Consider the following 17,819-nt stretch of genomic DNA (forward strand, 5'->3'; position numbering starts at 1 on the left):
GATGATCCCAATGGTGCTTTTTCATCCGTGCCATACAGAGTTTTGCATGTTGATGATGTTAAGGCATACATTCACTGCACAGTTGGGGAAACCAGAAATAAGGACATCTTAACTTTGTATATTGACCACATAATAGATGAAGTTGGAAATCCCAAACCGGAATATGCACAGTTACAGAGGAAGGGTTTCATGTAGTTTGTTCACTTTCCGACATTCGATGAGGATGAGTGGGTAAGGTACATTTTGAGCCGTGTCCTCGATGAATTCATATGGTTGGACCAGCCCTACAAGATAACCAAGAAAGCAATCCATGCAGTTACATGCCTGAATCAAACTGATGGAAAACCTAATTTAAGGAAGGTGACAAATCCAACCGTCTCAAAGCTAACCGGTGCTCAATTTGACAGCAGGTCAATGACGATTGATGATATCTTAGAACATGATGTCAGATTTGCATCAATGATCATTGGGTACAAAGTTTATCAGTCTAGCAGATTGAATTTGATCTCCGGTACTGCGATATATGCAGCTTATCAAATGGTGAAAGAGGATGTGTAGTATGACTTGTGCACAGTTCTTCTTGAAGAGCTCCTGAGCAATTTGAAGAAAATCAAAACTGACAAGAAGAATGTTTTCAAATTCGGTTCACTGACTGTTTGTCTAGCACTGTACTTCATGAATGAGATACCCGGTACAGGCAGAGTCCAATGGGCATATGACTTACTTGTAGCCACACAGATCAAACAAGGTTTGCAGAGATTGGGAAATAGAGAGAATCAGATAGCTGCCTTGTGGAGTTTCTTCAAAACCTTCCAAGGCAGAATGAAGAATAGAGTAAGGATTCCTAAGGAAGTGGTGGACAAATATGCTGATACTATTTGCTTCATGGTTGACAAGGACCAGTGCCATATGGAGGTTGTAGAGCTAAGAATAGTATGGATAATGCCAATGGGTTATGAGGTTGATGCTCAAACTATTGAAAGCTATGCTCAACATCTTTTGAGCAAACTGGTTGACCTTCAAGAACCAAAATTTTGCACTTTCAAAGAAAAGGATATGGAATTGCATGAGAAGTTCACTCAGCCTGAAAGGAAAAGAAAAGTAACTAAAATGGCCGAGGTTGTGGCAGAACAGATGGGCTTTACCAGAGAAGCTATCAAGAAAGCTAAGGAGAAGAAGGCTCAGATGGAAGCAGAGATGGAATCAAAGAAGCCTAAGATTGAACCGGTTTTCTCCAACGCAAAGTCTAAGGAGACTAAGTCTTCTCCCACTCCGGTGAAGTCATCAACAACTCAAAGCTCATCCGGAAAAGGAGTGTTGAAGTAGAAGGAGAAACCAAAAAGAACCTATGTTGTTGCATCTCCTGTTGCAACTGAGACAGAGTTAGATTAGGAAGCAGAGAAAGCAAAGAAGAAAGGAGAATTTGTCAGAGTAATTAGGCAACCCCACTCCGGTGGTGAGCAGAGTAAGAAGACAAAATATGAACCCTCTCTAACCGGCAGGCCTAAAAGAGGAAGAAGGCTAAGGACAAAGTTTGATAAGGATCTTGAATTTGGCAAGGTGGAAGGTAAATATACCTTTATTCCCCCATGTTGTGCGTTGCACACGCTCCCTGTCGTTGACAGGGTCCCCTTTCCTCTTTTTGGTCTTTTCACCTTCGCCCTGTTGAGCTCTGCGCAGGGTGTCTCGCGTCCTTTTGAGCGTGCCCGTAATCAGTCCATGAGATGATGATGTCATGAACGGAAGCCTAGAAATCCATAAGATCAGTTTAACCTTTGAGCATTTAAAATTCCAAGAGATCGTTTAAACTTGCGAAATCGCCTAAGTTAGGTGAGAAATGGCAGAAGCTTGCAAAATTCCCCAAGTAAAAGATAAAGTGTCTGAAGGTCGCATAAGGACCCAAAGTGCTGATTTTTCGCCAAAGGATATAGAGGAGATAAAAATGCAAAGTGTCAAAAGTCGACAAAACCTCTCAAAATCCTGAAATTCGCACTGAGGGGGAAAATTACATGAGTTTCTAAGAGTTTGCAAAATGGGTGAAAATCCCAAAATTCGCTAGTATTGGATAAAATACAAGAAGTGAGAACTTGCAAAAGCAACCAAAACTCTGAACTTTGCAAAACCCCTGAAAATGCCGAAATTGCATTATAAGAGAAATCGCGTGAAAAGTTAAGAAGGTTTGCAAAGTGCCTCCAAAGCCCGAAGTTGAAGAAAATCGCGATTTTTTAAATAAAGTTGGCAAAAGCACACAAGATCCCAAAAATCGCGTTTTAGAGGGTAAAGTGCGAAAAGTAGAAGTTTTTTAAAAAAAGCTACAAACTTGCAAAAGCTCTCCAAGTGCCGAAGTTTTCAAAACACCCTAAAGCGTCGAAATTTGCATTCTAAGAGATAAGTGAGTTGAAAAGTTTGAAAAGCACACTAAAATGCCGAAGTTTTCAAAACACCTTCAAACGCCGAAGTTCGCATTATGAAGAAAAAGTGCGAAAAGTCCGAAGTTTTCAAACCTTTTCAAATCGCCGAAGTTTGCAAATGACTTAAAGATTGCGATTCCTTTTTCACGAAATTTCCAAACCTCCCTCATTCGCCGAAGTCCGCACTGTGGGGATAAAGTGTTAAAGTTAAATAAGTTTTCAAAGTGTTCCATTCTGTCAAAAATCGCGATCTAGGGGATAAATGCCAAAAGTTGAAAAGTTGAAAAGTTAAAATTTGTGAAACCTTCCAAACCTCCGAAATCCATTTTCCACGATAAGTCGCGAAGTTTCAAGTTTACATAAGGCATAGAATCGCCGAATTTCGGCAACCAGGGCAAATTGCTGGAGTCTAAGTTTGCATGAAATCCTCTCCCTCATTCTCCGAAATTCGCCCAAAACGGCGTGAATGTTGAAGCGTGAAGTTTGAAGGCTCTTCATAACTCAAGAATCACGATTTCTTAACGTTGCAACCCCTTCTCAAAATCGCTTTTAACCTAAATCACGTAGGAAGTAAATCGCCAAATCACGCAGGTAAAATCGCCAAATCTAAGTTTTTAAATTGCTGCATCTCTATCTCCAAACTTAGGCGCGAAATTGGGAATAGGGAGTTAACCGTTGAAATTTGAAATTGCAGAACTCTCCCATCCCAAATTTGCGAGTTGTGAATTTATCTTTTCAAACGTAGGGCATAAGATAGACATTTTTCAAAATCCAAAGGAAACCATTCATTTCGCTAGGTAAGTTTGCCTTGTCCCTCTTGAAATCATTTGAAGTATATGCAAATTGGGATAGATGTGTTTGTGCAAAATTGGTTAAAATGATTAAATCTGTAAAACGCATCTTTTCCCGTTTATAAGGCGTCAGGCAAAGCAATTGAAATTAGAAGTCTATTCCCAGGAGTCAACCTAGAAAATGCATTTTCAGACTTAGGAAAAATCTTAAACTTCATCCGTTTTTGAAAATCAATCCTAAAATGTCTTAAGTGTAAATTCAGCAGTCGAAATCGCCTAAGTCCTTGAGCCACAGCCGAATAAATAAATTTGTAATCGAAAAGCTTCATAAATATTCATGTCTAAATCAATCAAGCTTTTTAGCTAAAGTATCATGCTTTCTTTAAATTCGGTTTTCAAATTAATCCTTGTGTGCTAGCGTATCCCTTTTATCTAACCCGCTTTGTTTCCTTTACATCGTCTCGTAATCCGCATCCGTTTGTGCAGGATAAATGCCTAAATCGGCTGTAGAATCATCAAAGACGCTTGGTGCAGTTGAAACGTCACGAGCATCCAAGTCAGATATCCCTCGCAGAGTCGAAAAGATGAAATATCAGTATCAGAGAGGAGGATTGAGGGAATCAAAAGTTCAAAGTGTGTGGGAAAATGTAGGTGATACTGACCTGGGGCACATTGATATTCAAGATTTCAGAGACCGAGTTTTCTCCCCTAATGCCCATGGTAGATGATGGAAAGTGGCATCGCTCAAGCAGCAGGATTTCCCCCGTCAGTGCAAAATTATGAGCTGGTAGTAGAGGCTGCCCGACATTACCAACCAAACACCAGATTGGTGCTCCTTGAAAATATGGTCCTCGCCGACTTCACTCCTGAAGCCATTGGCGACACGTTTGACATCCCCTTCCCGAACAACCCCATAGCAACAACTATAGATGAAGCGTAGGTGGCGTATGATATGAACCCCGCCAAATGCAAAACACTGATAAATGAGGAGTGGTACAAGGAGAGAAGACCTCCAAGCATCATGATTGGGAAAAAGACCCTCAGGAGTGACTTTCATAACGAGCATGGAGATATGGTCACATTACTCAGCAAGCTTATGGGACTCCCCCAATCCAACTACTTTGAAGAGTGGATGTTCTACTTTACAGAACAGGTCTTCGCTGGGAAATCCAAGTTCGACTGGGCCCAGATCATAAGTGACAACATCCATATCCAGTTGATCGAACTTGAGGCAAAAAAGTACTTTACTTCCTATCTAGTCTACATGTTCGCTAGAAACCAGCCATTGCCAGGTTTAATCATGAAGAGTGAAATTGGGAATGGACCCAATCAGGTGAAGGTATATGATTGTTATCCACAGTTACACTATCAGGACATAGCTCAAAGGGAAAAGAACAGCCCTGCCTATGTAGTTGTTCAGTATGATCGTGTCAATGACGCTTTCACAATGCGCCTGCTCAGGCTGATGCAAGGAGGACTACACATAAGGCTCTCAGAGCAAGCTACCATTTTGGTACAGAGGTATGGCGCCTAGTTCATCCAGTTCCCAAGATTCTCCTACATTCGAATAGCTGGCTTTGAAGGCGCTCCTTTTCGACTTCCGCGATACTCAACCGACAAAATAGTTCTTTTGGAAGTCGCAAGGCAGTCACGTTCGGTGAACAATTTACTCAAGGACAAGAGGCAGTCCGGATTTGCCTTCCCTATGATCATAGGTAACCTTGATGTCCATCTGAAGAATCCAACCCATGCAGAAGAATCCCTTGCAGAGCTCGCCTCCTACGGCCTATAAGAGCATTCCCCAAGGAAATGCTTTGATCACGACCATCTGGCAAAGAGAGCCTACGGTAGGCGATACAGAGCAAAGGACTCAGTCGAAGATTATTGGAAGAACTACTCTGATGACTATGAAGTCCGACGACGCGAATATTCAAGGCTGAGTGTGCAGCAAATGCGACTCTATGAATACCATCAGGTCCCGGATCAGCTAACGGATTCAGGAAATTGCCTACAAGTCCGGGAATTTGAGGCAGTAAGACATCTTTTGCTAGGCATCGATTGGTCACAAGATCCAATCACTGATTTTGAGGCAGTTATGGCAGCCCCAAGAAGATACATTGATCAGTGGTTACACCAGCAAATTGAGCGACTGATTCATGAGGGAGTCCAATTCACCTACCACTTGATGGGTAGCCTTGATTCTCAGTCCTCTGAAGATGAGGGAACCTCCAGCGCACCAAAGGAAGAGGTTGAAAAGTCCGAGAAAAGGAAGAAGGCTAAAGCTAGCAGAGGGACTCAGACATCTAAGAGAACAAGAAGGGAGAAGATCCCTATTAGAAGACCGGAAGTAACTTCATCATCAAAAGACCCTAGTTCATCTGATGATGTAGTTGAACTAGATTATATACCTGCTCCACCTTCCCAGAGTGATATTGACGCATTCGGAACTGATGATCCTCCTGCACAAGACATGCTAAATACATAGGTAAGAGCCATTGAATTTGCCGAACCTGAGAATCAAGTGGAGGAAGGAGAGATTCCGTAAACTCAAGGGCTTGAGGTGCATGAACCCACCCAGCAGAGCCGCCATGAACTGCAACTGCATATTACTTCCAAGGATGACCCCACTGTTGAAGGAGAGCAAAGGACAGATGAGACCCGGGAGCCTGAAAAGACTGAAGAACAACCATCACATGAAGATACCAGACAATTGTTCAGTGAAGTAGGAGAGAATTCAACTGCGAGCAAAGGACTTGACACTTCCTCCACTCCTCCTGTAACAGAGCAGCTACAAATATGCGATGAGCCAGCTGAAAACATTAAGGAGCAGAGTGCAAATTTAACCATAGCATCAGCCCAGACCATACCTCAAGATTGGTTAGTTGCTCGAGCTCAGCGAAAGGCAGCCACCAAGCCACCCATTGACTTGGAGGACATTTTCTCGCACATAGACGAAGCCAAGTCCAAGGGGAAGAAAAAGCCTAAGGCATATTCCCGGATAACCAGAGATGAGCAAAGGAACCGTACCCTTCATATCGCCACCCCACCTGCCGATAAGCCAGCAGATCAAGTTACACTGGCTAACTATAGCATCACAACTGTCCCCATTGGACGAGCCACTAAGGAACAGGAAAGGGAGGAATTCAAAGACTCCGTGCAAAACATGCTCAGACAACTCGAAGAGATAACGATTGAAAAGGACATGTATCGAGCTCGTGTTGAGCAAGCCGAGGGATACATTGATAAACTCCTGAGACCATTCCATAATGCCCCCGAGTCCCATATTCCCCCTACAACATTGGCGCAAACGACCACCACAAAATTTGAGGGAGTACGAGATACCGCCAAGGTTGTCAAGGAATGGATGCAAAGCATTAAAGAGGGGAGAACAAATCATTGGAGAGGTAAAGGAAATGATCCACTACCAAGAGACCATTTTGGTCAAGCTGCTCGAGGTAAAGCGGGAGTGCCTCAAAGTTCATGAGGTAGTCGCTACAACTTTTCCTCTCGTAAGAGCCCTTTTTTGGACCCAAGCACAGATTCCTACATTGCTCGCCATCCTAGATCCCTACGACATCAACATTTTTAAAGAATGGTATTGGACCATTACTATGAAGAGGGAGACAAGAGAAACCATTGACAAAGAACAGGCAGAATGCGACCAAATTTTGAAGAACATGGAGGAACTCGGCAAGATAATCCTCCGATCAATGGTTTTCGGTTGGAAGAATGATCTGTTCGATGACGTAGTGCAATCGGACTGGGAGGAAAGATTGAGAACAGATAAGATCGCCTACTCCACTGAGGACCTGAATTTTGTCGGTAAATTACATTCAGACATTTTGTGCTTTGAGGTTAATTGGTCCAGCTGGCAGGATGGTCTAAAACACGTAGATTGCCATCTGGAAGGCATGCAGTATAAAATACGTCATCCCCCTATGCCTCAGTTCACGGTGCTGTTCCAATTGTGCATTAGGTTCCAAGAGTATGTCCGTGAAGAACGTGCAGCAGATTGAGACCTTTGGAAAGAGTATTTGCATGGCGAAGATGAATTTTTGGTAAAGGAAAAAATGCTTTTTTCTTTTAAATTTGAAAAAAACACTTTTTGGGCAAAGTTCATATTTGACTGCCAAGTCAACTGTAAACTTTAGACTTTGTGCATGTGCACTTTTTGAATTATTGTGGATTAACTTTAACTTTAACTTTAGGTCTGAGTTGTTGAAGGTTGTGCATGTAAACTTTAACTTTTTAGGTAGTTATTGCTCCCCTTTGGGTGGTTGCTGATATTTACCTTCCGTTTATGGGTCTGGGTACCTTTTGTAAAGATGAATCTGGGCCACTTGTTTAATTTAGATCTTGTCCATTCATCTATTTTTGGAAGCCTATTTAAAGGGACTGGTTTTCCCTTATTTTGTAAGAAGTTCAAGGATTAATGCAAAGTTAAGGCTGTTTTCTTTTCATTGTGAGTGCATGGTCTCCTTCTTCACCATTTAAATTATTTTGTTATGTCTTTCATTTTTCTATAGCATTTTCTAGATAGACATTTGATAGAATCCTCTCTGTTCATACCATTAAGGACTGACTGATTGTCATTCCCTTTGCATGGTTAATCTGAACCTTCTCATATGCTTAGTTCGGTTATTAAACGGTTAGTGAATGAATATAAAATTCTGAATCTATGTTTAATAGCATGAAAATCTTATTTTCCCTTGAAGATCGCACTAGATTCTTACAAACGTTGTGCTTAAGTAGCTGATAGTGTTTAATCTGGTTATTTGGAGGTGTCTGTCTGTTTTCATTGAAAATGCTATCTTGGTTAAATAGTTAGATCTTCTATATCTCTTTATCCTATCCCTCTTTTTTCCTTTTTTACCAAGAAACCCCACAGTCCAGCTGAATTAGTATCGATTCGACTGAAATCAACTGATAATGAGACTATTAGAATTTTAGGGAACTCATCCAACAATTGTTCATCTCACCGTAAGTCCCCTTGTGTTTCGAACAAAACACATCAAACCACTGAGTAATCCCACAGTCAGGACCTGACAATCAAAACCTTGAGGTCGTCCCCTTTGATCAAACGAGAAACAACATTAGGGATTTCCTTATCTCAAGAGAGGATAGGATACTCAGCGAGTGCATTCTATTCTACGTTGGCCGGATGGAGTTTGCAGCGATGCGACTTTAGACACGTCAACACCCCATTAACTGCAAAAGAATTGACTGATGAAATAGTTAATGATGGTAATCTCAAGAACATTAGTGCATACTATGATGATCTTGATGAGAATGAGCAGAGGGAAGTTGAGGAAGCTGTTGTGTTGCATTTGCATAACTTCAGCAAGTCATTAATTGAGTTAGAACACAGTATTCCGAGAGATTTATATAACATTCTTGATTCTAGAAGGCTAACTGCAAGGCAATTAGATAAGGAAATGAAACAGCGTGAATTGATAAATATCAGTGCCTGCATTTCTCAAGAAGAAGTTGATAGACTCATGGAGCTAGCCAACAAAAAGGATTTCAGAAGCAAAAACAGAGTAAACAGGCTTATTGTTGGCAGGGTTGAGGAAGTAAGAAAAGAAACTGAAGAGATTTGGAAAAGGTTCTTAACGAACAATCAATTGCCAATCAATGATGATGAACCTCAGAAGGAAGATACTTCTCATCCGGTAGACCAGGCCAATGTAACCCTTGATGTAGCAAATAGTCAAAATCCTCTAGTGGATCACCCGAAGATTGTGGAAATGAAAGGTGAAGAGGCCCAAGAGACACCTAAAGATGATACTGCACCAAGTGGTGACATCGGTGCACAGGCTAAAGAGAAGGATGCAGGAAAAGTAGAAGCAGAGAAGGACAAGGCATCGGATAAGGATGAAGTCGATAAAGGAAAGCAGAAAACTGACAATGTCTCGATAATCACGACAATTGACACTCTGAAGGACAAAGGGAAAAGAATTCTCCCCCAGATCTCCATCAATTTTGATAGACCGCTTGACATTGGGCAGATGTCTCTAGCTGAAAGGTTGATGGTTGCTGCAGCAGTCTAGGTTCAAGCGAGTCAGGACTTCAGAGAATGAGGACAAGAAGTTGATTGAGATGTCTATAGGTGTTTTACAAAAGGTGGTCCCGGAACTGCACTTAGATCCAAATTTTAACCCCTCTGGCAAGCTCTTATAGTTAATCAACAATATCAGTACCAATTTTGAATCACTGGAAAAGGCAACCACCAAGAAAGTATTGGACAGATTCAAGGAGGTGCGTATGCAGACTTTTCAGAAGATGATTGAAGATGACGGAGTTAGATTGAACAAAGGACTGCAGACTATCTCCGAGGCATTGAGTGAAGGAGGAAAGATATACAAGTCATGCCTTATACCGCCCAAAATCACCTCAGATATAGACAAGCAGATAAGTGTTTGCCAGGGCAAGCTTGACAGTATATCTTAGTCATTTGATTCCAATGTTTCCCTTGCCAGTAGTGTAGAAGGTCAGGTGATGGCTCTAACTGATCAAATCTCGAGCCTAAATTCAGAAAAGGACAAGATATTGAGGCGGGTTGGTGAACTCTGGAACCTTATTGCTCCCCGGATGGACACCATGCTGAGCAACAAAGTTGATTGCTTGAAGACAATGGCACAACCAGTTCCGTCAGAATTGAAAGATGTGGAGATATATGCTTATGTTTTCAGTGCTTTCATCACAGTTTTAGACAACTTGAAGAATGGATGGGACACACTTAGGATTTTTGAAAACCATTTTTGTAGATATCTTCAAGTATGTATAGAATATTCGGCATATACCCCTGTATATAAGTTTTGTGCGGCACCCCATCTTTGGCATTGTTGTCAAAGGGGGAGAGTAGAGTGAAAAATATACAGAGAAGGATACAAGTTTTTGGGTTGATACAGGTTTTTGAGTTTTTGGTCTAAGGGGGAGCCTTAGAAATTTTTGATCCGGTATACAGGTTTCAACACTTAGTCATTTTTCATGAGTGTTGCCATCAATGCCAAAGGGGGAGATTGTTGGCAATTGACACTCATCCAGTGGATTCTAGTGCATGGATAATGGATTAGGGTTGTCATTGATAGCAACTCTCCTTGGATATCCTATCTGGTAGTCATGGTTTTTGGTAACTGGTAGAGGAAATGGTCCGGTAATCTGTTTCTGGTATTTCAGGATAAGCAGAGCACTTTTGGTCCGAAATCTTTGCGTTGATTGCGGTGGTGAGATTCGTGCATGGGATGATAGGGCCGACATGTAAAAATCATTTTGATTGATCCGCATATGTTTTAGTGATCTGGTCTAAGCCGACACTCGATTACACGCTACATTGCATATTATAATTGGCCGACTTTATGAATGTTGTATGCTGTGATTGCGGATATATATGACTGAAGTAGGAGATTATTTTGGAGCATGGTATGAGCGAGTAGTGATCGAGAACCCTTTTTGGCGTAGTTTCACGTGTGCATTCTTGATCCAGTAGCTGACTGAGAAGCAGAACAGAGCAAAATTACAGAGGTGTTACAGTCAAACTTCTTGCACTTAACCAAAACTCATCCAGGCATTGTTTGGTGCTATTTTGGAGTTCAATTATTGTAGTTATCATTTTAAATGATCTGTAAGTCAGTAAGACTTCCATATTGTAATTGAACCTTTGGTTTTAGGTAGTGTGCTTGAATGCAAGTGCATTCCCCTTATGTAATATTTATGTACTCCTGATCATTGTATATGAATATTGTGGGTTCCAATCCCACCATGGTTTTTCCCTTTCTAGGTTTCCATGTAAAAATCTTGGTGTTATGATTTTGTGGTTTATTATCTTGTGTTTCTGCATTTTACTTTCTTGCATTTCCTTCCGGTGGTCTGAGAATAAGTTTGAAACTTTATTTACCGGTAGAACACTGATTCACCCCCCCCCCTCTCAGTGTTCCTTGATTCCAACAGGTATATGTAATAAGAACACAAGCTCAATAAGTTAGATTAAGATAGACTTTTCATCATTGCACAAGTAATCTATCTAACCCATTTTCATCTAAAACGGGGTTGAAAAAAGGCCTTTGGTAAATGGCGAAAATTTTGGAGCATCCATGATGATATAACTTTCTTAATTGAAAATAATTAAAAATAAATAAATATAACTATACATAAAATATATATACGCGTGGTTCCGCTGCCCTCCTCCTTGTTGCGCCTGTTGTGGGTGATGGCTTGCGTGCCCCCTACCCTGAGGGTTGTGTTGGTGGCTCGGCTGGTTGTGTTGCCTGTGTTGCGTTGTAGGATCCGTCTGGCTTAGATGCTCCCAGGGTTGACTCTGTTCGTTGTGAGCCCTCGACGGTGGGTGTTGTGGCGTGTTCTTGCCCTCCCCCACTCATTGATCCCCTTCTAAGGGAAGTTGCTGGTGCTGACTCTTTGGGGAATGCCTCTCTGCCGGTTGCTACTGATGTTGTGGGTGCTAAGGTCCCACCCAAACCTTCCTTTGTTGGCAGACGTAGCTTCGCTCGTGTGGCCAAATCTGCTGCCCAACCCTCCAAGGGAGTTCATCCTCTTCCCTGTGCCAAATCCTCTCCTGTGATTGTTTGTGGACAGTATGTGGTGGACAACATTGGGTTCTACCAAAGCTGTGCTTTAGTGTGTAGGTTTTCTGGGCTTTGGCCTTCACTGCTAGATCTCCACCGCTGGGTAAGTGACTCTTGGAGGCCTTTGGTGGCTCATAATATTGAGCTTTTTCCTTGTGCTAAAGGCTTTTTCATTGCTTCTTTTACATCTCCGATTGATTGAGATTTGGTTTTGGGCAAGTTTTGGGCTTGGGGAGTGCACCCCCTCTCTGTTAAGCCTTGGACAACTTCCTTTAACCCTCTCACTGAACTGCTTAATGTGTGCCCAATTTGGGTTCGCCTTCCAAATCTCCCTCTTCATTTTTGGGAGCATTCTTGCTATGAGGCTATCGGTAACTCTATTGGCTGTTTCTTAATGGTCGACGATGCTACGTCTTCAATGGACCACACTACCTTTGCTCGCATCTTAGTTGATATTGACATCTCCTCACCTTTGTCGGGAGATGTGGTTCTCATGGTTGGGGATCGGCCTTGGACACAACCGTTGGATTTTGAGGACCTCCCCTTTCGTTGCCAGAAATGTTTTTCTACGGGTCATCTTGCTTTAGACTGCTCTATTTCACGCCACAAAGGTGCTGCTACTTGGTGGAAGGATGCTATTGCTGATCATTTGACCATCCATGTTGTTGATCCTGGTTCAAATAGCTTCTTTCGAGAGGCTGAGGTGCCTCTTACTGTTGTTGATGCTGCAGTCGATGCCCCTAACTTGCAGCTCTGCTCTACATCTACTGGTTTTGCTCCTGGATGCCGCTCCTCTGCAACACCCTGTTGTTCTGCAACAGACCCCTCCTGTTCTGCTGCAACCGATTGTTGTCCCGTAGCAGCCTTCTGCTTGTTCTATTGATGGTTTCCAAGTGGGATCCTTACTGCTTGGTCATTCCCTTGATGGTCTCAATGACAATATCGCCTGGACCGTTGTTTGTCGCAAGCGGAAGGGGAAGTCCTCCCTGCCCCCCCAAGGCTTGGGTGTTCATACTGCTCCTTGAGTTGGGTCCGAGTTGTTGAAGGTTGGACAGGTCTTTTTCTTTTGTCCGACCTTGCTTGTTCGGGGCTTGCTTTGATGTGTTGTTCTTTACTTTATGCGGGCTTTTCTTTTTGATAGTCTTTGACTATGTAAAGGGTTGGCACCCTAGTTAACGCTTCTTTTTAATAAAAAACTATACATAAAATATGTTGTAATTCGTAATATATATAAATATATTTAAAATAAATAAATAATTCATAATTTATATATATTATAAATATATAATAAGTTAATTAAGAAATAATAGATCGTTTCGGTTTTATGTTTTTATTTATTAAATTTACTAATATTAAATATATATTATAAATTTAACTGGAAGCCAATAGGACATAAATGTGTCTTGATTAAAAAAAGACTAAAGTCAACATGTGATAGGCCAAGGTTAATGGAATGCTGAGGAGATTGTTCCCCTTCAACAAAATTTAGATATTTGGTGTGACAGCCATGGAGAAGAGATGAATTGCAATGGAGAGTTGATGTGATTCTTTTGGGTGGAATTGGTTCTTATTTTGTTTTAGTTTTAACGTATTTTTAAAGATCAGTGGGTGCCTAATGGCTAGGGTTGTGCCCTGTCACCCGAGGTACCTTTCTGGGATGTACTGACCATTCACATGTGCTCCAACACCTATCTCTGCAGCTGCCCCTGCTTGGTTCAGTGATAGGACCCAGAATAGGAGAACCAGGTGACATTGAAGAAAACGACATTACTACAAAAACTTCAACTCCAAACTTGACCACTTATCTCACCCTTATAAGGTAGTAAATTTCAAGAAGAAAAAATGATTGCAAAATTGAGAACTAACTGACATGAGTTACACAGTGAAACTAGTAGATGAACACTTCCAAAGGCAAAAATGAATTTGTTAGGTGTGCGACTTAAAAAATAAATAAGAGGTGAAGTATACTTTTGTCTTAGATGCCCTTAATATAATGACATTAGGTGTGTCTGGATAAATGTTTGCAATCATACCCTGGTTCATCAAATCAACAAATCCTAAATAATACACCAAACAAAACTTGGAGGTCTTATTCTGATTCCAAACACCCTTTTAAACAGCACTCTAGAAAAGTTAAACATGTGAGCTTGACTAACCAAGTTTTGCCTGATGAGATTATTAATAATTTTGTTCACATTTTTTTCTCATTTTAGGTTGATGAAGATAACCAGTTATTATTTTTCTTGTAATTCCTTACTCATTTCCAGGACAACTAAACTTGAACTCCAATAACAAGTAGTGAAAATTGATGTCAACAACTCCAAGATCAAATTTAGTAGCAAGGACCAAGACTCTTTGATAGGTCCTACAGACCAATCTAGCCTAAAGGATGTAAAAGTTTACCACCACCACTGCCACCATCCTCATTATTCCCATTGCTGTCTTCATCATAATATTTCGCATTTATCTGCATTCTAAATTCTGAATCAACCATTTCAGTGAAAGAGATTCTTGCTATAATATACAAGCCAAGAGTTTTCCAGTGGTAGCCTTCTCTCTCCTTCCTACCATATCATCATGGCACATGAAACAATTTCCAATCAAAGCTTTTCATCAAAATGGCTTTCATTTCCATGCTTTGAATTAAACTGGTTGTCGTGGCTAAACCTTGAGACAGTCATAGGCATAGGGTGTCCTTCAACATGTGCCTCGTCTCATACAAAATGATGTCGCATAACATTGAATGCATTACTCTAGGCCTACTGGTTAGCCAATCTTATAAGTTATTTTTTCTTCTTTTGCCGAAATACTTATCGAAGTCTGTCACGTTTGTACTTCTTCATACATCTGCGTCTTTAGCAAAAAATTGTTTTCTTGGTTTGTATATAGAGGCACAAACATATAGATACAGGTACAATATATATTTAATAAAGCCATTAGCACATGGCCAATGGCCTATTTTTTTTCCTTCAACATGTGCCTCGTCTCATACAAAATGATGTTGCATGACATTGAATGCATTACTCTAGGCCTACTGGTTAGCCAATCAAATAAGTTATTTTTTCTTCTTTTGCCGAAATACTTATCGAAGTCTGTCACGTTTGTACTTCTTCATACATCTGCGTCTTTAGCAAAAAATTGTTTTCTTGGTTTGTATATAGAGGCACAAACATATAGATACAGGTACAATATACATTTAATAAAGCCATTAGCACATGGCCAATAGCGATTTTGAGTGAGATGAAGATCTACATATCATACGGAAATTTGAGTGATTTTCAGGCCAATTGTGATGTTGAATAGGATTTATGTAACATAAGAAAGTTTGTCTGACTCTCAATAAATTTGTCCTGATTTACTTCTGATGTACCTTTGTTTATATTGTAACGTTTTCTTGTTTTGCAGGTAAGATTCCACCTGGCAAAGGAAGGTTTCATGAAGAAATTTGAAGGCAGATGGAAGTTAGAACCTATATTTGTGGATGAAGAAGTCTGTACCATTTCCAAACCTAGTACATTAGAAGAGTATGAGTTATGCTCCCGTGGGAAAGGCAGAGTAGCATCTTTGATCAAATTGGAGCAGCTGGTTCAACCTGCTCTACTTCCTCCACCTCCCATTTCATGGTATGTTAGAGGTATCACTGCAAGGACCACAGAAATGCTGGTAGAAGATCTTCAAGCAGAAGTTAAGAGACTTAGGGAGGGTTTAATTCCCTCTCCCTTAATTACCAATGAAGGAAAGCTTCCAGAGGCTGGCGATGCTTCAAGGCACTCTATTTAATTTTCACATGACAGGCAGATCGGTGACAATGATGATGCTGCAGAGCCCAAATGGCAGCAGCAGAAGAGGAGTAGGAAGTAGAGAAGCAAGCCTATCAACCAAATACACATATTGAGGCAAGTCCTAAATGTTATCAGAGCCAGTCTTTCGAAGAGAGAAGATTTGATCGTTTGTATACTATTCTTTCATTACCAACGTATTTCTATTTCAATTGAACAAAAAATCTGTTGAGAAAGTTGGAAACCTTGTTTCTTTGGAAATATTTTTTAGGGAAATGCAATCCATTTTTCTTTCTTGCACTTATCATAGTTGAGATGATTTTCAAGTATGGAGAAACTGAAGTTTCAAGATGCGAGTAAAGAGCTTATTACTGAATCAGATTATTGGCAAAGAATTTAAGGATGATATACAATTTAGCAAATCCAGTCAATGTTTTATAAAACTTTACATTCCTAGCCCTGAAAAGCAACAGTGTTAAGTACTGTGATTGTTTTGATACATTAGAAATCAAATTGATGACAGTTGTTGAATATGATAATGTTAGAACAAACAGGAGAGAATATAATAAACGATCCATGAGGAGAAAGGCAGAAATAAACTGAGATACCTGGAGCCTTCTAAGGAACTATCCAGGAAATAAAGATCTAACCTCGACATCAATTAAGGATTTATTTAGAAATGGGAAAAAGTTTTTCTTGATTCAGAAACCCAAATTAAAGAATTGCTTATTAACCAAAAAAGATTGCTCCAATTTAATGGCTTTGATTACTCTATTAACATTTTAAATAGTTTACTTCAATTAAGTGGTTTTAATTAGTATATTCACACTAAAAACATATTTTCATTATTAAACTATTTCTTTTATTCTTGTGTCACCCTTTTTTATATTATCTTTTTAGGAGAAGATTAAGAATGTTAAATTATATGGTGAGGTTTTAGAATCAACTTTATAGGTTTAATTGATTATTTCATGAGTTATTTTCAAGGATCCTACATTTTTTGTGAGCTTAATCAACTTCAGATTTTTTTTTCCTTGCATCAATATGGATAAAACTAGATATCTTGAATCTTTCTATAATATATACGATATTATTACACAATGCTAGGAAATATCGTGAAAATTATCACCATACCATCCAAGTTATGGCTGCCATGAGAGAAGACATTACACCTAATTGCAACCTGTTTTAGAAGATAAAACTGCAAAGCTAATGTTATTGTACGTTAGCACAATATGGAAGAGGAAGATAAGGTTGAGTATGGCAATATCCTTGGTGACACCACCTTAAAGTTATAATAAACATGAAAATTACCATAATACCAAAACTTGAGCTAGACAAGAGGAAGCATTATCTACATGTTTTTTAATTAACTAAAAAAAGGAATGTGAGCAAAGGCCCCTTGCAAGTGAGTGAGTCCTTTCATCAATGTCCTTCTTTTGCTAACCAAATGTGGTAGGGGGTTCACCCTACTTATTACTTAGTAAGGTTATCTAGAGATTATATAGGAATTGAATATGAAGAACTTGGGATTGAGCTATCATGTATTTCCCTAGATCCAATGGAAATGATATACCTATGCAAGCTTCAAATTTTAGAGGCCAGGTAGGAAACATGATGATCAAATCATCATATACTTGTTGGTAATATGAAGTGCTTGAAATAGTTGAATTATATGGAAGGGGGCCACTATGACTATAGCAAAAAGTTTTCCAATTCTTGAGTTGATTCAACATCATAATTGGCCATAGAGGGACCATTTTGTTGTTGGACTTTGGTTTGGTCTAGTGCTCTTTCTCCATGCTCACCTAGTAGTTTTCTACTCCATTTGCAATATTAATTAAATATAATAATTGCACCTATAATGTGAAATGTATCCACTATCTCCTATAGAGTTGAACAACATTGATAAGAAGTTCCATGCAATGGCCAATTCAACTTGATAGACTTGTCATCTCAATTGATGCACTCCCAATTTTAGAAAGTGCAATCCCTACAAGGGTCCCATGCCCCTCCCACTATATTGTTGGGTAGCCCTAGCCCTATTTGGGTGGGAGGGAGTTGTTGGTTGAAAATTTTGTACACTTGGGGAAATATACAAAATTGTGGTTTCAACCACAGTGTGTGAGTAAAACTCTCCTAATTAAGGGAAGACTCCCCCTATCTATCTACAACTTAAAACTAAAATAGGATGGAACATCAGACTTTCTTCTTCTTTCAAGAAAGTCAATATCCTTTTCTCTTCACAGAAAAGTG

The 17,819-nt window shown here is 40.1% G+C and overlaps 1 protein-coding gene across 1 annotated transcript in view; it reads left to right on the forward strand.

Annotated features, from left to right (window-relative positions):
• The window catches only part of LOC131063578 (uncharacterized), a 69,610-nt gene extending 53,743 nt beyond the window's left edge, over positions 1-15,867 (forward strand). Inside the window, exon 5 of the mRNA XM_057997437.2 lies at positions 15,190-15,867. Within this exon, the coding sequence (XP_057853420.2) occupies positions 15,190-15,564 (375 nt within the window). The 3' untranslated portion in view covers positions 15,565-15,867. The remainder of the gene's footprint in view (positions 1-15,189) is intronic.
• The last annotated feature ends 1,952 nt before the right edge of the window (positions 15,868-17,819 follow it).

Source organism: Cryptomeria japonica, chromosome 4 (genome assembly GCF_030272615.1).
Source record: "Cryptomeria japonica chromosome 4, Sugi_1.0, whole genome shotgun sequence".
NCBI lineage: Eukaryota > Viridiplantae > Streptophyta > Pinopsida > Cupressales > Cupressaceae > Cryptomeria > Cryptomeria japonica.